General features: G+C 36.6%; 1 protein-coding gene across 2 annotated transcripts in view; it reads right to left on the minus strand.

The window, feature by feature from the left end:
* Positions 1 to 5599: 5599 nt before the first annotated feature.
* Positions 5600 to 23553, minus strand: part of LOC127619747 (syndetin-like) — a 179331-nt gene continuing 161377 nt past the window's right edge. For both annotated transcript variants that reach the window (XM_052092726.1, XM_052092727.1), the window contains 3 exons: positions 16104 to 16225; positions 10652 to 10841; positions 5600 to 6630 (listed from right to left, as the gene is read on the minus strand). In XM_052092726.1, coding sequence (XP_051948686.1) covers positions 6511 to 6630; positions 10652 to 10841; positions 16104 to 16225 — 432 coding nt within the window. In that variant the 3' untranslated portion in view covers positions 5600 to 6510. The remainder of the gene's footprint in view (positions 6631 to 10651; positions 10842 to 16103; positions 16226 to 23553) is intronic.

Here is a 23553-nt window from a genome sequence, read left to right on the forward strand (position 1 = left end):
TACCCAGAACACAATGATCTCTTGATGATTGTCCAGGACTCTATGAAGAGTCCTTAAGCATACTAGACAGTATACTTACAATGTGACATTAATAAACAAAGACATCTTTGCATACACAATATGTCCAAGCAATTTCCACAGATATGAGCATGTGTGACAGACACAGCTACATTTGCATTTCCTGAAGGAAATTCCAGATAATAGCTTTTATCAGGGGCAGTTCTAGGATTTTAGCCATAGTAGAGCAGAGTTCATCAGAAGACTGTGAAATATTGGTCTGGAGGTAATATATATATATATATATATATATATATATATATATATATATATATATATATATATATATATATTATGGGAAGATTACAATGATGAAAATTTATTCCACTACAGATTACAGAATACATGCTGTAAAATGTAATTTGGTATTCTGTTAGAATACTCAAGGTCAGTAACGTATTCTTAATACTTTGGATTACTTCTTTAGCACTGGTAGATTTTTTCACTTGTTTTAACAATAAAACCTCTGCCAAAACAGTAAGACAAACTACACATGTTAAAAATACATTCTCTAAAAAACTTCTGCATTGTTGCAAGATTAATAATTGATCTTGTTTTAAGGATTTTTTGATATTTGATGGTCTTAGTAGACATTAAGACATTATTTAAGACATTATTATGGTCTTAGTAGAAAAAAAAATATTAAAAATTATGATTCAACATTAATTTTCTTGATAAAAAATATGAACGTGCCTGGTAACATGTGCATGTAAAATGGCTAGAAATAGCATTTTAGCTTAGAGTAAAGCCGACAGAAATTACACAAGGTTTATTTCTATTTCTTCTCCAAACTTACTTAAAACTTACTTCTCTGTCTGCTCATATGAATGTAACACATCATAAGAAAATGTTTCACTGCTGTTCAAATGCACTTAGGATTGCATAATTTATATGTATAAATGTTTTCCATCTGAAAGGACTAAATATTAAGTGAAACAAATGACAATAAAAATGCAAAGTAATCTCTTCTGTAATCAAAATTATTTTTCAATGTAACTGTATTCGAAATACCACTTATATAAATTGTAACTGTAGTGGAATACAGTTACTTATATTTTGTATTTTAAATACGTAATCCTGTTACATGTAGTCAGTCACTCCCCAACCCCTCTCTCTCTCTCTCTCTCTCTCTCTCTCTCTCCATATATATATATATACAGTATAAACTCAGCAAAAAAAGAAAAGTCCTCTCACTTTCAACTGCTTTTGTTTTCAGCAAACTAAACATGTGTAAATATTTGTATGAACATAAAATGATTCAACAACTAAGACATAAAATCAAAAGTAACAGTCATTATCTGGTGTGGCTCCAGCTGCATTAAGTACTGCAGTGCATCTCCTCCTCATGGACTGCACCAGATTCACCAGTTCTTGCTGTGAGATGTTACCCCATTCTTCCACCAAGGCACTTGCAAGTTCCCGGACATTTCTGGGGGGAATGGCCTTAACCCTCACCCTCTGATCCAACAGGTCCCAGATGTGCTCAATGGGATTGCGATCCGGGCTCTTCGCTGGCCATAGCAGAACACTGACATTCCTGTCTTGCAGGAAATAATGCACAGAATGAGAAGAATGAGCAGGCTGGTGGCATTGTCATGCTGGAGGGTCATGTCAGGATGAGCCTGCTGGCAGGCTATCACATGAGGGAAGAGGATGTCTTCCCTGTAACACACAGTGTTGAAAATTCCTGCATTGACAACAAGCTCAGTTTGATAATGCTGTGACACACCGTCCCAGACCATGACGGACCCTCCACCTCCAAAGATGGACCCTCTACCTCCAAATCGATTCTGCTCCAGAGTACAGGCCTTGGTGTAACACTCATTCCATCAATGATAAACGCAAGTCCGACCATCACCCCTAGTGAGACAATACCGTGACTCGTCAGTGAAGAGCACTTTTTGCCAGTCCTGTCTGGTCCAGCGAAGGTGGTTTTGTGCCCTTAGGCGATGTTGTTGACAGTGATGTTTGGTAAGGACCTGCTTTACAACAGGCCTACAAGCCCTCAGTCCAGCCTATTGCGGAGAGTCTGTCATCACAAATATGGAATAACTATTGGAATTATGTTATGACCAAACAAAAACCAAAATAAATCAAAACCGTGTTATATTCTAGCATCTTCAAAGTAGTCACCCTTTGCCTAGATTTTGTATTCTTGATATTTTCTCAACCAACTTCTTGAGGTATCAGCCTGGGATGCTATTTAAACAGTATTTTTTTAAGTTCCCATCTATGTTGGGCACATATTGGCTGCTTTTCTTTATTATTTGGTCCAAGTCATTAATGTCCAAAATATTTTTTTAAATAAAATTGTTGTTTTATAATGAAATAAATTAATATGGTGGCACAATTATATTTTTGTCTACAAAACTAATTTCAAACATTTAAGCATACGCCTTCAGATCAAAATATTTTTAAGATCATGAGAAACAGTTCAGTCAAGTGTTTCAAAACTTTTGTTTGTAGTGTATTTATATATATACTGTGGGGATTCACCATGCAAATATTATGCCATTGAAATCACTGTTTCATTTCAATGTAAGTCAAAGGAACATTTTTAAACTGTAATTTAACTTAAAAAATAAATAAATAAATAAATAAATAAATTAATTAATTAAAAAAAGAGGCAAAACAATGACAGTATCTACAACAAGTTTGAATGGAGTTTGGACATTAAGTGGTTCTGGCTGAATAAACTTCAGAAGTTTAATATTCAAAGGAATATTCCAGGTTCAATACAAGTTAAGCTCAATCGACAGCATTTGTGGCATGATGTTGATTATCAAAAAAATTTATTTAGACTCATCCATCCTTTTCTTTAAAAAAGGAAAAATCTGGGTTACAGTGAGGCACTTACAATTTAAATGTTAAACTACTCTCTTTTTCAAATGTATTGCCACAAAATGTAAACAATGTGGATGTTAACATGATTTTTGTGTTATAAAATCACTTGTTAACCTTTTGCAATGTAACGGCATGAACATTAAAACAAACATTTAAACAACTTTACACCACGGGAGTGCATTATTTTTCTATACCTTAAGTCATTGTTCAGGGTTTTATCTCAAGACATTTTCTGGTTTTCGTCCCTAAAACAATCTTATGAGAGGAACTACTTCCGTCATGGATTCAGCGTCCTGCTTTAATACAGTCCGAGCCTTCGTTGCTAGTTTGAAAACGTCACTTTAGAGCTAGCAACGGAGGATAGCGAGGCTTGCACTGCTTTACTCGAGCACTTACTGGAGTAATATAGTCATGCATTTGTGCGTGTAAGATCGTTTATGAGGTATCGAAAGAGAGAAACTCATAAACTGAGAGAGATTGCTTCTGGGATTACCTTTTTTTGTTGCAAATCTTGTCAGAAATAACATTGCTTCAAAATCGGCAAGATATCAGTTTAAGCACTTCTCAGCAGCAGCAAATGTCAGTATTTTTGTATATAGCTTCTCCCATGTAAACCTTAACAACTGTTTTCAATCCTACTGAGATGCAGGTGTGCACTGAGATGACGGCTGTTTTTTGCTCGTCAGTGTGTGCATATATGTATGTGTGTCCACCAGTGTGTGAGAGAGCTTAAGAGAGGGTGAGGTGGAGCTTGAGGATGTTTCCCACATACATTTCAGATAATATAGAAACTTTTGTATTGATCAAGTGTATCTAGATTTAATACAGCTCAAGCCTTTGTTGCTGATTCGAAAACGTCACTTTAGAGCAACGGAGGATACCATTCTTTTTCGGCATTGGAGTAACAAGTTTTTGTGTATGTGTGTGTGAGAAAAAGACAGAAACTGAGAGAGATCATGTGTGGAATTACCTGTGTTTAAAGTGGCTCTCGTCCGGAATAACGTCGCTTCAAATTGTCAAAGTGTAAGTGTCTGCAACAGGACCTCTGAGACATCTGTAAAGGCTGTATGATTGGCCGAATTAATGAAATTGCAATTTGTCCATGAACGGTAGTGCTTAACGACAAAATGCTTCATGCATTTTGTAAACAAACAGCACTTAACTTTTAGTGTTTGTATCAGACATGTTTGAATGTGGGGGCATCTAGTGGCTATTGGCGGCACTTCAGCACATAACATACACAACACTTTACACTTTAAATCGTCTTGCATCACCTTGCTGCTGGACATCGAAAGATGCCTTTAATATGTCCTGATTTCCTTCTCACCCTCTGTGCAAAACAAGCTGAATTCCATTATATTAGCTATGCTGTTAAAAGTGGTTCGGAAATGTTTTCAGTTGCTATAGTTCACTCTCCTTGCTCTTTAATGTTATGTTGCTATGGTTACAAACAGCACATTAATATCCAACGGTGATTAAAACTGGCTGGAACTACCTGTGCATTCAAGGGTTTGAACTGCATGCATTCCAGCCAATCAGAACAGATTATTTGAACAGACATGGTATAAAGTAAAAAAAACACAAGTTTTAACATAAGAAATAATGTAAGTGCTTTTATAAAATTATAAGCTTCAAATTTCTGTTTAAACTCTCAAAAACTTGGCCCGATTCTCATTTCCATTCTAATTGCCTCACACTGCTACTTCTATATACAGGTATATATTATTATTATATTTTTAAGGAGAAACGAGATAAATGGATTTCTTATTTTTTTGTTATTAACATTATGCCACAAATGCAGTCGACTGAGCTTAACTTGAATTTAATCTGGAATATTTCTTTATGCACAGCAGTTTTAGAGCACACAATTCAAGACACTTCGACAGCCCAACCTGCAGGCCATAAAAAAACGAACAAAAAAAAAAAAACATAAAAAGCCTCCCACTCACATTGATTCATGCCCAAATCAATAAATACTCTCCATCCTAAATAGGCTATTTAAACTGTAGCACAACAGGAGAAGGGGGAGCCAATTAATTAGTGCTAAAGCCTTGCTTCCTATAGAGGATTAAAGTGCACATGGACAAAAAGAATACCTGAAGGGTAATTTGACATTGAGAAAAATTTAAGAACTGAACCTCGAGATTTGTAATGTGTGCAAGTGTGTAAGCTACAATTGCTCATTTGTAAGTAGCTTTGGATAAAAGTGTCTGCTAAATGACTAAACGTAAATGTTGGTCATTTATTTTGTATTACCAGTGAATCGTGCTGTGTTACTGAAAAAATTAATTAAAAAAATGGTCTAAATATATCCAAGTTGGATCTATAATTGGCAGCAGGTCCCTTTTTTCTTCCGCTGACTGTGCTGTGAGAGGGCCAGGAGGGAGGGTCTAGTCCTACGCTAACATCTAAAGGCTAGACTAGAGCAGGAAACTGATTTGTTCAGGGATTCAGATCAGCCTTTAATTGTTTTTAATTACATTGCACACATCCCTATGGGAATTCAGCATTCAGCAAAACAAATAAATAAATAAATATACTGTGTATATATATATATATATATATATATATATATATATATATATATATATATATATTTATTTATTACGGAAAAAGAGAGGCAAGAAGAGAGGTACTGGAGGATTTTGGTGGTAACACATACAAAATGATAAAATATTCAAATGACAAGAATGTTAGTGTGTTTATTTTGCGATCTTGACTTCAATTATTACACCATTTAGTAATGTTTTATTCTGGACAACAGCACAGCACATAGAAAGCAACATACAGTACTTGTGTGCAATATACATTTCTCTGCATTTCAGACATACAGCATCTGAAATAAATAGTCCCACATGCACAAGAGTTTATCATTTCTAACAGGAACATGTGGAGTCCTCTTCATATTATTATTTATAGCATAGTAATAACATTCCTGCACAAATGTTTTCATGGAAAAGACAACAATTCTACAATGTCTCTCTGGGATCAACCACATTTCTATAAGTGTAATAAATTACAAAAAATAATCTATATTAAAGAAATGACAATAAGTTGCAACGTAACACATAGTACGAGGTGTTGGTGTAACAGGATGGGAAAAAAACAGATGTACAGCGTGTAAAATGAGCAACAACTACCAGTCAAAACAAGTTCTGAAATTTACATGCATTGTCAATAAAGTAAAGTTAAACAAAGCCTTAATGTGTCAAACAGTAAAGTGCATGTCTTGATATCATTTCAAGAGGACCCATGCAACCGAATTATTACAAATTGCACATAAAGGGAATACGGACAAAACTGTTGCTTAGCCACAGCTTAGTTTGAATAATTGTTGGAAGTGTTTCATTCTCGATGTCACTGAAGTGATATTAATAACACTTTCACTACCATTTACATTTACAGCCTTTCATATGCCTGCATCATATCCAGAGCATGCCCTGATTACATTCGTAATGAAATGTAAACAGATGCTGCAAACGTTTAAAATGGTTGATATACAACGCAAAAGCTACAACATTATGCACTGGATACAGACTGAGGACCAGAAACAGTATACTGTAGGTGAGTGTGGTTTCCAAGACCATTCTGTTAAGACAGGAGTAGTATTTATCTTTTTGGCCGGTCAATGTCATCGATAGCTGCGAGGAGTTTCTGTCTTGCCTTCTTGTTTATGTGGGACCCGAGGCAGACGTTGACCAGGTTAGTCAGCTGCTTCATGGAGTATTCCTGGCCAAACACAAAACAAAGCTGCTGATATAACTCTATTGAAGACTTCCTTTGCACCAAGCACTGATGTCTGACATTTTCATTTAGTAACGACAACAAAAATCATTACATTTTATTTATGAAGAATGAAAGCTATGGCTGTGCCTCAAAACCTAGTGAGGTACCTACCTAGGGAGCATTTCTGAACATCACAACCACATTTTGAGTGTACAATAAGCAGCTAACTATGTTTTAAGACACAGTTTTTTTTTCAGATTAATCAATGCGGATAACAGCTTTTGGAACTATCAACATCCGCAAAAATGAACACAGATAGATTTTTGTCTCTAGAGGGTATCTGGATAAATAAAAACAATCACCTCCTTGTGGAGGATTGTTATATGACACTTAAGACTAATGCTAATTAGTAACAACTTTGACAAGAGAAGCTAATGTATGATTACACATTGTCATTACATATAGTCAGTTAATAAAAATGTTATAGTAAGTGGTAGGGATGTGCCTGAAGCCAAATACCTTATTAGTAAAATATGATTAATGACTTTAAAATGAATAACGGATTCATCAAAATAATATATTTATATTACTGATTATCCAAAAAGCACAAGGATAAAGCGAAATGTTAAATAAACATCCAAAATTACATCGATTTATAAATCTGAGCAGAAAATATTTCTAAAGTGCAAACTTTATGAATGAAATTGCACACATGGTGATTTCAGATTGGATGGGTGCGATCTTAACTCCATTCGCGATTTCTGTTAATAGTACAGGTCTGGAGCTTATCAAGTGTAATGTTAACTAAGATACGACATCATATACACTTTCCACTTGAAATATCTCTGTTAATGTATCACACGATTTAGCATGACTGTGCAAAATTTTTAAATTGTAAGTGTCCTTGAACTTTAGTAAGGAGCTATATAAATGTAACATTATTATTATTATTATTATTACAACCCAAATTCTTAAAAAGTTGGGACAATATGAAAAATGCTGTGATTTGTAAATTATATTCACCCTTTGCTATATTGAAACCACTACGACTACACATTATATGCTGTTTAACCTTGTGAATCTTATAGTTTTTTAAATAGATTTTTTTAAGTACAGTAATTTCAAATCAGATGATTGCAACACACTCGGAAAAAGTTGGGACAGTCGAGTGTTTACCACTGTGAAACATCACCATTTCTTCTAAAATCACTTAATAAGCATTTGGGCAAGTTTGTTGAGTTTAAAAAGTGGAATTTTTTCATCCATTATGTTGGTCTTTAGCTGCACAATTGTACGAGGTATTTGTTGCTATATTGTGCGCTTTATAATGCACCACACATTCTCTTTCTGAGATGGTCAGGACTGCAGGCAGGCCGATTTAGCACCCGCATTCTCTGCTTATTCAGCCAATATGTGGTTTGTAAGTTGTCCTGCTGGAAAATGCAGGGACGTCCCTGGAAAAGATGGTGCTGGATGGCAGTATATGGTGCTCCAAAATGTTTACATATCTGTCAGCATTAATGGTGCCCTCAGAGATGTGCAAGTTACCCATACCATGGGCACTGACAAACCCCTGGCCCATACAGACACTGGCTTTTGGACCTGACACTGATAACAGCTTGGATGGCCCTTTTCCTCTTTGCCCCAGAGAACACAACAGCTGTGTTTTTCAAAAACTTTTTGAAATGTGGACTCATCAGACCAAAAAACACAGTTCAACTGTTCTACTTTCCATCTAAGGTGAGACCAGAGTAGTCGGCAGAGCTTCTGGACAGTGTTATTGTAGGGCTTCTTCTATGCATAGTAAAGTCTTAACTTGCATCAGTGAATGCAGCAGTGAGTGGTGTTGACTAACAAAGGTTTACTAAAGTAATCCCAAGCCCATGTTCATGATATTATTACAGATGAATGATGTCTTTTAAGACCGTGATGTCTGAGGGATCAGAGATCATGCGCATTAAGAAGGGGTTTTTGTCTTGCCTTTTATGCACTAATATTTTACCAGATTCCTTGAATATTAACAATGTTGTGCACTGTAGAGGGTGAAATGCTGGATTATTTGCTGAAGCATCTGTTGGCAAATTGACAAGTCCTGAACGATCCTTACTGTTGAAGGACTAGGCTGTTTTTGAAGGCTCCTTATATACTATGACTTGATTGCCTCACCTGTTTAACATCTCTTGTTTCACATTGCCTTGTTATTTCAACTCGTCAAATTGTTATTGTGTAAATTGCCCATGTCTACTTTTTTGGAGTGTGTTGCAATCATCTGATTTGAAATACTGTACATTTAAAAAAAGGTAAAGGTAAAAAACATCATATAATGTGTAGTTGTAGTGCAATCAATATAGCAAAGGCTGAATTTAATTTACAAATCACTTCTTTTTATATTTATTAGCATTTTTCATACTGTCCCAACTTTTTTGGAATTGGGGTTGTATTATAATTATTATTTATCTAAATAAAGGTGTCCGATCGTAACAATTTCTGATTATGAGACTTTCACCTGATTTTATTTAATTTCTTTTAATGTTTGAATTATTATTCAATGCAAAATGTGTGCTTGACATGACACCTTTTGCTTGACACCTCATGCCTTCAGAATAATGTTGTTATACTTGCACAGACAAACGAAAACTCTGTTTCATGCAGATATTAATATCTGAAATACCAGGAGAAACCACAACATATTCCACAGTTAATGTAACCTACAAATTCAGCTTCATCTGGCAAGAAAAAAAAAGAATACAATAATAATTGTGTATAATAATAATAATTATAACAACAATATTTATTATTATTATGATTAGACTATTATTATGAAAAGGCATATTTCATTAATAGAAACTATAAATGTACGAGTAATGGGCGTTTCATTTAGTTTTGACGCACTTCTTGTTTAAGCCCCACCCACACCTGGTTCTGTCCGAATACAGAGACAGATACAGATATTTTTGCCATAAGAACAAATATAGATACAAATACAGATAATGGCTCCGCTGCACACCCCTAGTAAGTGGTTTATTAATTAATTTGTTTTTTATTACTTACCACACTACAAAATTGCTGTATGTTTGCCGACAAGATTGGGAGCATGCTAACATTAGCAGTACGTCAAAAGACAACATATTTAACCCAAGTTGTAAGATTACAGTCAGAATTGAACGTAATGAGTTAAAGGAATAGTTTACCCAAACTATTTTGATGGAGATATAATGTGAATATATCCATACACTACAAGTCAATGGGGTCCAAAACTTCCAATTCCAAGAAAAAAGGTAATCCATACGAGTCATTAATCCACATCTTCTGAAGCGATACGATTGGTTTTGGGTGAGAACAGACTGAAATGCAACTTCTTTTTTACTATAAATCTAACCATCTGTAGTCTCCTAGAAGCGAACATGACTTGAGATGGCATAAGGGTGAATAAATAATGAGAGAATCATCATTTTTGGGTGAACTATTCCTCTAAAAGAGTCAGGTACCATGAAATAAAACAGAGTATTTGTACAGTGTAGTAAGATTTACAAACGAATGACTCTTATGAGCTGGTTCTTTCGATGAATTGTCAAAAAACGAACTCCCAAGTTATCGTTTTATATAATATACTGAATCAGTCAGAGCAATTACTGAATGAACATCTTGAATGAACATAACTTACTGAGCAGCAACTTTCATTCATGTCTAATTTGAAATTAACGGACAACTATTACAGCGTTATGTGTACTTACCTCTCTATACACCACTAAATAAGTAATTATATAATTTCATAAAATGAGGTTTGTCAGACTTAAATCTGTATAATTACTGACTGGATATTCATACAGCAATTGTAGGCCTAGTTGAAGTTACACTTCAAGTAAATACACGTCAATATTTTCAAATTTAAGAAGCTTTTTCCAGTCTTGGATTTATATCTACAATGGATCTACAAAATCCATAATCGGTCGACCTCTAGACTTATCAACTTTTATTATCTTTGAACAACCTGCCAACATTTTGGCCTGTTGCCAGGTCTTACCCTGTGGTTCTTGATAAACTGCTCCATGTCATTCTCAGTTAGGTAGTATGCCTTGATATAGGTCTCCACAAACTCCTTATCTGGAATTGGTCTGAGGTCTGTGAGCTTCTCTAGCTTCATCAGGAACTGCTGGAAGTCCAGCTGCATCAGTGCACGTCCTTCATTACTGCATTTCTTCACATTAGCATAGCTGGTAGACAGCAGAGGAGAGGTGAGGTGAGGGTGGTTCAGACAGACACAGGGCATTCATTATCTGTTGAAAGCTTATGGTACATTAATTGTTGGAAAGTCCCCTAGAGCAACATGAGGCTAAGTGTCTTGCTCAAGGGCACAGTGCCGGTTGTAACCCTTCAGTTCATGAGTCCCTGTGCCCTACCACTTATCGAATATGCAACCTTCATGTTATTAGACCAGCTTCCTAATCACCAGGGTTCCATAACACAATTATAAAGAGGAATAAATCAACAGATGGACAGAAAGACACAGACAGACAGATAGAATGTTAATATTCAAAAATATGTGAAAATATATTTTATGTTTATGAAAACACGTGTTAAATAAGCATATACTGTATGCTCCAAATGGATATTTGGATTTCAGCTCAAATAATATTGACAGAGACAGACTGTGGGCTTTGAGACTTAAAGCCAAAAGACAAACCCATCTTTGACTGGTAAGAGACACCAAATGCTGAGAGCCATTTTTGGTCAAATGCAACAGTCAATTTATATTTGTACAGTTTGCCACAATTTCATTTGTACAGCTTATGGGGTTCGGTTACAGACATTGGGCCTGAGCATCCATCACAACTGCCGATTTATGGTGCAGCTGCATCCAAGCAAAACACGTAGCCATTCAACACTGTTGACACCCTTGTTTACTTTTGGGCTGAAAGAGGTATAATTGCTTTCTGTGAGGGGAAAGATATCCAGTGTGTCGAGTCTGCTCACATCCTTTTCTCTTTCCCTGATTTATGCCTTCTTCCCATCACATTCTGCTTGATGGGCGGTGGTGATTTGGACCATAACTCAGCACTGCTCTGGTGGACTCTACTCACTGGCAGAGCACCTAACATTGACATTCAAGCTGGATGAAAACAAACAACGTTCTCCTGTTTGTAAAGCCACTTAGGCATAATGGCTGCCAGTGCAATGCTGTCTGAACACACTTTCTGATGACAGTATGTCTACAGATAGAGACAAAGACAGTCAGGCAGAGTTCATTTAATGGAAAAATAATTTGATGTTTCAGAATTCTCTCTGTTGTTATCTATCTGTCGGCTTCATCACCTAGGATAGTGGAACTTTTCTCATCATTTAACAACCTCTTGCAACTCAAAATGCTGTGGAAGCTGTCTAACAATGAGTCTCATCCTGATCACTAAGAGTTACTTTACTTCCCAAAATTTGCAATTGTTGTGCATTTTGGAACAAAACAGGCCAAGAAGAGAAAGGAGTTAGAATGGCATTGTAACACTGTGGAATAAATCCGTACAGCAGTGTCTTTAGTATGTCCTGATTGCTTACAATAGACACTTTTCACTATCGGGCGAGTGCAAGCCCGGGCTATCAACCCAGTTGGCCTGGTTTGGCCCAAGGGTAAATGGCAAGCCAAAGGCCATTGGCCCTGATAAAGTACAGAGGAGGCACATTGAAGCCCCAGATGTGACAGTGGGAATGCAAATGGCCCTGGCATGTACTAGCATGCCCTCATATATCCTGACAGTGGAAATGCGGCTAATTAAGTCATCATACAGTGTGTTGCATCCCACACACTGGCAAGAACAGCCTGTGTTTCCATTTCACGTGCCCGTTAGAAGTTTCTCATTTCAGAATCACATTGAAACCCATTGATGAGTGTCATCTTTTAGACAGAAGGACACCAGGCTGTAGAGAAACACTGGACACATTTGACTTCACATTGACAGCAAAACACTTTTGTGCCATGAAAAATCTGAGGAAAATAGTCATAAAAATAAAGAGCCAAGGAAATTATATGACATAACCTTATGATTTGTTATTTTAATATTTATTTATGAACTAAAAGATATGTGGCAAATTGCAGTTTGCCCCAATTGTTGAATGTTTTTTTTTTTTTAAATAAGACGCTATTTCCATGACGGTCATTTTTTTTTTATGGAAATGTAATACACTTTAACAAACCCTGCTACAGCCTAGCTAGAATTAAGGCATGCAAACTGCATTTGAAATCAAATCTAAATAACAATGTGATTGAATCACTTAATTCACCAGAATCTGCAGCACTATCTGCAGATTTTGATCACTTATGACCACTTTCTTCAGCTGATGGCAATTGGCTACCACTGGATGTCTTTCCCCAGTCGTGTGAATAAAGCGGTAAGACACTCTTACTGTTTGTTCTGCTGTTGAATGAATTGAAAGTCAACTGGGGATTGAGGTGGTGTCACTATCAAAGGCTGATTTTTGCTGAGTCAGGTCCAGAGGTTTCAGCACCACTCATTCCCAATCTTTCATTTCTAATTACTAGCTTACCTCAACAGATCAACGGAATGGAGAATCGTCAATACTGGTCAGTATACGTAATCAGGGCTCTTTTGAATATTTGGGCTGATAAAAATGTCAGATCGACAGCATCTGCCGAAACATTGACGTGAGTAAGTATATTGTTGCCGAACTTGCCAAGTTGTGTATCCAGTGCACAACGGTACAGGATCGGGAAAAAAATAAAAGGCAGACACAGTACCAATCCATGTTAATTTCAAATGCTGGCAAGTATCTAGAGTCTGATACTTCAGTTTGAGTTTGCCTTTTGCTTGTAAAATGGGCGAGGTGTGTGATGTTGACACCAGGGCGCCATATTAAGGGCATGATTTAGGGCATCGCTGGGGGGGGGTTACTGGCCCGATGGTGAGAATGCAGATCGATTTCAGCCCCAGCTGACCAGTTTATAGCCCTGGCACGCATTGGCTCCGATAGTGGAAAAGTGGCAAATGTGATTTAGTCTAGTCAGACATGTTCCTCAAAAACATCTTTTGTTGGTCTTAGACATTCCCTCACCCCTAATATCACATTCTCAACCGATCAGAGTTTCTCAACTTTTTTTGGACTGTGCTCCATTTTTAGATTCTAATATGGATATGATATGAATGACCCTTCATATCTATCCCACCACTAATCACATATAACTTTAGCATAAATCTAAAATGACAGATGTAATTACATATCTGGAAAATTAGGTTCTTAAGAAAAACACATTTGACTATTTAATCACTTTTATTGATTCTGTAACCCATTCATCGGCTCTCATCCTGTATAATGAGAGGGTTGTGCTGTGTGTCGCGCAATACAGTAGCATGTCAAAGTCTGCCATTACAATTTTTACATTAACCATCTCATCTCCGATTAAAAACTTCTGAGAACCTCTGCTCTTAACTCAGCCCTACACCTAATCCAATCCCTAACCACAGTTCTAAAATCAGATTGGTTCATTGAAATATTGTTCCAGGACCAACAAGGATGTTAATCCAGTAACATGTCCTACTTGGGTAAACTGCTTGAAACCCTCAGGGTGTATGACCTTCTGTCTTAAAAGTGTGTTCCTGTATTGTTGGAACTGAAAAAGACAGGAACATTGTGCTTGTTGAACATTCTCTTGAGTTCCTCAGATATTAGAGGAACATATGTGATGACAATATAACTCCATTTGTGCTGTTGTCCCCCTCTGTCTATGTTGTGTCACCACAAGTCTTTTCAGATGTTTGAACAAAAGCCTGTTCACCATCTCTGGACAGTGCAATTCCTTTTTCATGCTTTCATGAGATACTGTACATAAATGAATAAAAAAGGATGCAAGCAATACATTTGCCTTTTTGTGTTTTCTTTAGAAGTAAATGCATTTTTTAAGAAAATAATTCTGCTTTCAACAAAAGTCAGGTTTATTTTAAAACAAATGCTTTTGATGTCACTTACAGGTGTACTCAGAACGTTTAAAGCATTTTCTGCATTAGAAATTCTCTATGTTACAGTATTTAGATAAGGGGTATGCAAGCTTTTTCATTGCCAAGTACCCTTTGGTGGATAGAGAGACAGTACAGGCTACATTAAGTGTTGTCCTGGCCTACAAATATTGTGTACTTATAGTACATGCTAATCTCTTTAAATACTTTATTATGAAGCATACATTGCAAAGCCATTAAACTAATAATTATTGATGTGCAAAATGATATGCTTATACATTTCCTTTGGTCCCAATTTACATTGGGTGTCTTTATCTACTATTTACTAACATTAAAATACAAACAATACAATGTATTTACCTAGTAACTAAATTCTCTCAAGTCACATTTGCTGCTACTGATGTTGAGGTATGTGTTAGGTATAGGGGTAGGGTTAGGGTTTAGGTTAAGAGTTGGAATTGGTTTAGGTTTAGGGGTAGAGGTAAGATAAACAGTTTAACTAAAGTTGTTATTAAATGCAGGATAAAATGCAAGTACAATGAAACAACACATATACACATAGTAAGTACATTGCATCAAATGCTTAAGTTCATAGTAGTTAAAGACACCTGATAAAAATCAGAATCTTACTGTTTAAGTAATGATATATTTTAATGTGCAAGAGACAGTTAAACAAATAACTGTATTTTAAAATAAAAATTCTATGGTCAGTGATAAATAGTGAAATCTCTTTAAAAGACCTCTGATAAGATATTAGATTTCCATGTAAAAAAAAATATTTATCCTCTTTCTGAAACAAACTGCAATTATTTTGGGTGAGAAATATATAATAATTTAGAGTGATCAAGTTAGCAGTTTCCTGTTCATGTCAAATCCACTTGTGTTCAGATGCTTGCTAGAACCACAAAAATCAATCATGCAATCATGAAGACCAAAGATCTGCCTCAGGAGCATTATGAAAAAAAGAGAACGTTATAAAAAAGTGGAAAAGCTTTTAACCTTTCAAGTCCATTGAAACAAAATGTAAAAATAACAACGATTAAGGTCAGCCCATCCTACAAAATTGAGCAGCCGGTCAAAATGGGCATTTGTAACAGAAATGACCAAGAAGGCTGCTACCACACAGAATTACAGAGTTCTTTGGCTGAAATTGGAAAAACTGCCCAGACACCAAAAAACTTTTCAGCACTTCAGTTAATAAATTGAATTTACAAAAAAGATTAGCAAATGTAACTTTCTTTGTAGAAATTCCACTAATACCACCATTTGCAGCAGTATTGACAAAGTAATATGAGTCCCTTAAGTCTGGTCATTGCTGCAGAACACTGTGGACCTGGGAATTAATCCATATGAGATCCAACTGCTCCTGTAAGCTATTTTCATTGTTTAGAAAAGGTCTGTGTGGTAATGGCTGATATTCCAACGAAAGTTTTCTGTGGTTGGAAATTTATCTGAGAGCAGGTGCTCCTATATATATCCACACCCATTTGGAGTTCAGTTGAATTGCCCACTTACCCCTCGACTAATGTCCTGTTGGCCAGACGGATGCAGTGCTCCCATAAGACATTGGACACAGGCAACGGAATCCGAACTATTTTTGACACATCTCCCAATCTCTGGTTAAACATCTCAAACTCCTATAGAAAACAATTGAATAAATGTGTTAGGCAGCCCGCATCATGATGATCTGTTAAAACTGGCACAATTTCTAAAGAGCCAATTAACATTTTGTGGGAAATTCACTAAATAGTTAAATTACAGTTTTTATCCAGTGCATCTAATTCACTAACCACAACAATACAGTTTAAAGGGATAGTTCACCCAAAAATGAAAATTCTCTCATTATTTACTCACCCTCATGCCATCCCAGATGTGTATGACTTTTTTTTCTTCTGATGTACACAAAGATTTTCAGAATAATATCTCAGCTCTGTACAATGCGAGTGAATGGTGGCCAGAACTTTGAAGACCAAAAAAGCACATAAAGGCAGCATAAAATCCATATGACTGCAGTTTAAATCCATGCCTTCAGAACATATATGATAAGTGTGAGTGATAAACAGATCAATATTTAAGTAATTTTTGACTATAAATCTCCACTTTCATTTTCTTCTTTTGTTTGTGGTGAGTCACATTATTTGTGCATATCGCCACCTACAGGGCAGGGAGGAGAATTTATAGTAAAAAAGGACTTAAATATCGATTGTTTTTTCATCCACACCTATCAGATCGCTTCTGAAGATACAGATTTAACCACAGGAGTCTTATGGATTACTTTTATGCTATTTTTATATGCTTTTTAGACTTTTGAAGTTCTGGTCACCATACACTTTGGACCTACAGAGCTGATATATTCTTCAAAAAATCTTTTTTTGTGTACATCAGAAGAAAGTAAGTCATACACATCTAGAATGGCATGAGTGTGAGTAAATGATCAGAGAATTGTCATTTTTGAGTGAACTATTATAACTTTAACCAGGTGCTAAATGCACTAATATAGCATTGTGAAATATTCAAATAAAGTCACTGTGTGTCTCTTAGTTGATTAGGCTTATTATAGAATGTGGATTATTCACAAAACTCAGCGCTATTTGACTGACATAATTAACGGTGTGCAGTTACCGTCTGCTGAAAGACAATTTCTATTAAAAAGAGACTTTTGCATATATTTTGTAGTGATCATAAGAGCAGTGATTTGTCAAATAATGATCAAATGATGGAGAAGAGCGTTATAACAGTCCATATATCCAGACGTGTGGTGTAGTCAAGTGCACTTTTGGCATTTTAAAGAGACATATTCAGGCACCTGGATTGCAGTGGTGGAGCAATGCTGTGCAATATCAGCATGCCAGACTGCAGTAGTCTGCTGCATCCTCCACAACCTAGAACTCAGAACTGAACCAGAAGACCAGAAACTGTTGCACGCAAAGCCATTTATTACTACATTTTAGGCGTGTTTACGTCCTTTCCTAATTTGCTTGATTTCTGTACCATTTTATTCATATTTCTTGAATCAGGTGCTAAAACAAGGTATAGAGTGCATGAAAAGTAATAACACTATCAATGGACACAATTCATTCTTAAGCTCAAAGTATACTTCGGTCAAACGCTGAGCATTCGTGTACAGGACGAATGATGCACATCATCAGCAGAGTGCTCGAGCACGGAATGCGTGCATTTCAAGAGCGTGTGTGTGAGAAGGTCAAGAGATACCTGCATTTGCATAACTTGAGTCTGAAGGAATATAAAGATATCTTTATGGGTCTAAACTCAAGAAGATAAATTATCCGGCGTCTCATAGCAGTCGTAGCATGAATGTGCCAAACGCCTGTATAAGCGCATCGTCAAACAGAGTATACTTTGACAGGCTCGCGTTCGACTGAACGCAGACACTGAGTGTTCATGTCAAAATCAAAGTATACATTTGGCTTTAGTGAACTTCCTCTATTTTGTTCAAATCTGTGTAGTGCCCTCCCTAGTTTGTTGTGATTGCTGTTAACCATATTTCAATACATAACCTCAAGTTGTACTTAGTGGTTTTGGAAACATCTGGATGAGAGGTCAAAAATGGGCTAGAAATAGTCTTATTTTAGTATGTTGCAGAAATATTGGCACCAGTAAACAACAGGATCTGCAACAATCCTAAGGTGCTGTCTGCAAGTCCCTGCAGTGCAGATGTCCAGATAAAGCCATGCCACATACAAAACCCTGTACTGTATAAGCCAGCTGTTCTCTAAGGTGTTGATTCAGCTGTGCTTAAGCCCATTTCTCTTTCACTTGTGACAGGAAAACACGCCCATAACTTTCTTAACACACTGACATGTGGCTCATTTGAGTGCCAAGGACTACATGTACTGTGCGCTTGCACCTTGAATGTTGATACCAAGCCAAAAATAACTGCTGTGCACTTTGTCAGGGCTATTTTTCTACCTTTAATCTTCTGTCTTAATTGTAAAATATCCAGTTTATTTTACAACATAGATATATCGTTTTAAAAAGAACAAAAGATCTGGTCACAAGATTTGCATTGTGTTTTAGTATCCGATTATAATGAATAGTCCCTATGTGAGACAGCATTAGAATTCACATGAGAAACTAATCAAAGCTCATAGATCAAACTAGAAATTTATATTTTCGGGAAAATATGCGAATGGTGCTAGAGTGTTTGTGAAGGCATTGCTACGCAGTTGCTAGAATGTTCTACGTGGTTGCTAGGGTGTTCTGGAAAGTTGCTATGGCATTGCTATGTGGTCGCTGATGTGTGTGAGTGTGTTGATATGCACAATTAATTATTGCTATTAGCAATATAGATAAACTCTTATACTAGAGCAAAGAGAAAGTTTGTGTGTCTTTGTACTATTCACATGGAGGCCTAACCCACATCATACAGCAGTGAAAAGGCAGTTGAGGTGTCATCAATACTGGTTTATAAATGATGGAAGAATCAGTCTCTGAAATCAGTCTGCAGAAGAAAGAAAAACAAAAAATCCAGAGTTTGGGTAAGCTTTGGACTGATCTCTGAAATGAATTCCTAATAGTGAGGTGAGAATTACCTCTGTGCCTCTTTTCCAATATTACCTACTGTATATACACTCACCTAAAGGATTATTAGGAACACCATACTAATACTGTGTTTGACCCCCTTTCGCCTTCAGAACTGCCTTAATTCTACATGGCATTGATTCAACAAGGTGCTGAAAGCATTCTTTGGAAATGTTGGCCCATATTGATAGGATAGCATCTTGCAGTTGATGGAGATTTGTGGGATGCACATCCAGGGCACGAAGCTCCCGTTCCACCACATCCCAAAGATGCTCTATTGGGTTGAGATCTGGTGACTGTGGGGGCCATTTTAGTACAGTGAACACATTGTCATGTTCAAGAAACCAATTTGAAATGATTCGAGCTTTGTGACATGGTGCATTATCCTGCTGGAAGTAGCCGTCATAGGATGGGTACATGGTGGCCATAAACGATGCCCAATTGGCACTAAGGGGCCTAAAGTGTGCCAAGAAAACATCCCCCACACCATTACACCACCACCACCAGCCTGCACAGTGGTAACAAGGCATGATGGATCCATGTTCTCATTCTGTTTACGCAAAATTCTGACTCTACCATCTGAATGTCTCAACAGAAATCGAGACTCATCAGACCAGGCAACATTTTTCCAGTCTTCAACTGTCCAATTTTGGTGAGCTCTTGCAAATTGTAGCCTCTTTTTCCTATTTGTAGTGGAGATGAGTGGTACCCGGTGGGGTCTTCTGCTGTTGTAGCCCATCCGCCTCAAGGTTGTGCGTGTTGTGGCTTCACAAATGCTTTGCTGCATACCTCGGTTGTAACGAGTGGTTATTTCAGGCAAAGTTGCTCTTCTATCAGCTTGAATCAGTCGGCCCATTCTCCTCTGACCTCTAGCATCAACAAGGCATTTTCAGCCCACAGGACTGCCGCATACTGGATGTTTTTCCCTTTTCACACCATTCTTTGTAAACCCTAGAAATGGTTGTAGCGTGAAAATCCCAGTAACTGAGCAGATTGGGAAATACTCAGACCGGCCCGTCTGGCACCAACAACCATGCCACGCTCAAAATTGCTTAAATCACCTTTCTTTCCCATTCTGACATTCAGTTTGGAGTTCAGGAGATTGTCTTGACCAGGACCACACCCCTAAATGCATTGAAGCAACTCCCATGTGATTGGTTGATAAGATAATTGCATTAATGAGAAATTGAACAGGTGTTCCTAATAATCCTTTAGGTGAGTGTGTATATATATATATATATATATATATATATATATATATATAAATAACAACCTGCTCACACAATACATGGCAGTTAAGACAAATAACAGTATATTTCTGCTCTATAATGTAGGCCACTGATTGTTTTAGTAATACATATGGGTGATTAAGGGGTCGGGGAACTTTTTTGTGCCCTTGTATGTTTTTAAAGATCATAGATAAAATTTGGGAAAATCCTGTATTTCCCACTACACAGGGTGCATATTGAAATGCCCACACAAGAGGCGAGTACCTGGGTCGATTGTCTATTAAAGCTGGATACGTATTCATTAACCCTTCAGATTCACAGCTTGAGTTAGTCTAGACTTTTTCACAGTTCTCAGCTTTATATTGCTGTCATATCACCAGATCTTGTATGCCTAATAATATAAGTATTCGGGAGCAACAGTGCTGACATTGTTCAGTTTCTGATTGTTATTTTATCACAGGGGTGTAAATTAATCGAGTAAAAATACTTACGTTTTATCCTTAAGTAATATTTTTGGGGATTTGTACTTTACTGAAGTGCAATTTAAACATAATACTTGTACTTTTACTTAATTACATTTACAAAGAAAAAATAGAACTTTTTACTCCTTACAATTTTATTTAAACTTGAAAAGTACTCATTACATTTTTGCAGATCATTATCTTTTGTCTGGACTGAAGTCGCCCTTTTCCTGGATCTGATAAACAACAGATTGACAAATGACAGAGTGTCGCACACTACTGCCACACGACTGGCTGATTAGATAATCACATTAATAAGTAGGTGTACAGGTGTACCTATTAAAGTGGTCAGCGAGTATATATCCTCTGAAAAAAATGTCATTACCTTCAATAAAAATACAGATAAATGATAAAATCTTTAAAAATTATACAAACGTTTTTCAAAAATTACATCAAAATCCACATGGAGGTTGATCAGAACCATTAGAACCATTTTCCTATTTTAGATCATGTAAATGTTTTTTTTTTTTTTGATTAATGAAAGAAAGTTTTATTTCTAAACATTTCAAGAAGTCAGAAGTGTCCCTCTAATTGAAGAATGTCCTTTAACAGTCCAGACACCTGCACTTAATTTTCTCGCTGACTATAAATAAAACAGGAGTCATTGTGAGTCATTGTGGTATTTCTACTGTTACATGATTAATTCAGTCAGCTTGGCAAACCATGACAAATTGGCTTCAGCAAACAGACTTGGCACAGGTTAAAATTATGGCACTGGGAGAAACGGGAAGAGCAGCTTCACTCTGATTCACTGGCACACAAAGGTGAGCCTAATTTCTTTATTAGCAGCCAAGTTCCCTTTCATTCCCCACAAAATCTTTGCAGCTTCCTCCAGGACTTATATATATCCACCCTGCCCCTACATTATTATGTATATTTGGGGATTCAGTGAGCTTCCTCAGCAAATAAGCCAAACAGATAATTCAATTGTGAAACCACATCTGCTCTGTGAGCCTCTTTGTCTCAATGTATGCGTCAGCTATTCAAATCATTCCCTCCTTCCCATACAAAATGCATAAACTGTAGGCTAATGAGCAAAGGTTAAGAAGAAAAACAGACTTGAAAAGGAATGAGAACCCCTCAGTTCAGTGATATTTAACTGAGACATGGGATAACTTTTAAACTCTTAAACTTGTCCCCTCAAATCTGTATTTAGCTCCCTGAGCCTGACCATTTAAATAATTCAGATTCTGACAAATAATTGATACCAATGATCTTTCAATCTAGATGAATTCATGAGGCACAGTCATTAGGCAAAGGGGAAAATGCGAGGAAGAATAAAATATGTGGACAAAGAGTCATGAAGAAAAAAGGGAGGGACTTATGCAGGAAGTATAATTAACTTTCTTTCAAGAAGAAAGTTAACTAGCAACCTCAGGGTACAAATATCAATCAAGCTTGCCTGTTGGGCATATACTTATGTTTGTTTCAGTGGAAGTCATGATTGGGACAGTAAAGTATAATACAGAGGTAGCGTTTCCATGCATCCTTAATGTGCTGCATGTGAAATGGGGGACAGTGATAGCTGTCCAGAGCTTCCATTTAAGAGTTAAGATCCCAAAAGCTTCTCCACAACAGGACCCAGATGAGCAGCACTTAACCTGAATTATCTCACTTTAAACATGCAGCTGTGAGTGGGCACCGGTTCAAAATCAAGAGGTCGACTGACTGCACAAACAGACTTTATTTCAGTGGATGAGAAATTATCTTTAAACATTGCACATTCAGAACTCAATCAGAAATCAATGTTAAAATAAATGAAATTAAGTTGGCTAATTATCTGCCTTGTTTGCATGGCAGGGTCAGAAATAAACCAGGATTGGGGCAAAAATGCCACCTGAAAGTGACAAAAAACTCCCCAGATATTTACTGCATTCTGACAACTTTTGACAAATTAGGCAATTTACACCTTGCATTAACATGCGTTTCATATCCTATATTGTGCTGCGATGCTGATGCAAAGTAAGAGTTTGTTGTGGCCAGTCGCATGCTTGTCAACTGCAGCGCCTGCAAACCGATTCTGCTTCTGACAGGCATAGACTTGAGACTTCAGGCTTGTTTGTAAATTGCTTATAAATATGGGCACTCATGGACTGCAGTATTTTGGGCTTATTTTCAGAATACAGTCCCGTCTTTGGGGCTTCCAACACACCCACCCCCTGTTTTCCAGCATCTGCACTGTTGATGTTGTATAGTGTGATCTATTCATTACATTTAAATTACCAGTTCTACATGTGAAATATTTTAATTATTTTTGTAAAAGGAAATAATTATTGAAGCAAGATTATTTTGATATAGGGAGGCCAAGGGCTGATTGTCAAATGGGGAAGCTGTCACAAGGGCTTTATTTTAGAAACTATGAGGAAAATTAAGTCTAATTACATGAAAGTGTGTTTTCAGTTGCCATACTTTTTATGCTGGTTTAAAATACCTAGTTGAAGACCCTCTTAAATTACAAGAAATGTTTGTAAATTAGATCAGGATTGATCACATGAATGTTCTCATTAATACTTTTAATCCACTGTGACAACTAACCCCTTGTTAAAAAATGTGAATGTGTGTTCAGTGAACTTAATCTGTTTTTCCTGGGCAATAACTGAAAATATGGAATTGCTTTTTTTCCATGTTAGTGTTTTGGAGGGTTAAAATAGAAATGTGAAGTTAATTTTGTTA

The sequence above is a fragment of the Xyrauchen texanus genome, chromosome 26, assembly GCF_025860055.1.
Source record: "Xyrauchen texanus isolate HMW12.3.18 chromosome 26, RBS_HiC_50CHRs, whole genome shotgun sequence".
NCBI lineage: Eukaryota > Metazoa > Chordata > Actinopteri > Cypriniformes > Catostomidae > Xyrauchen > Xyrauchen texanus.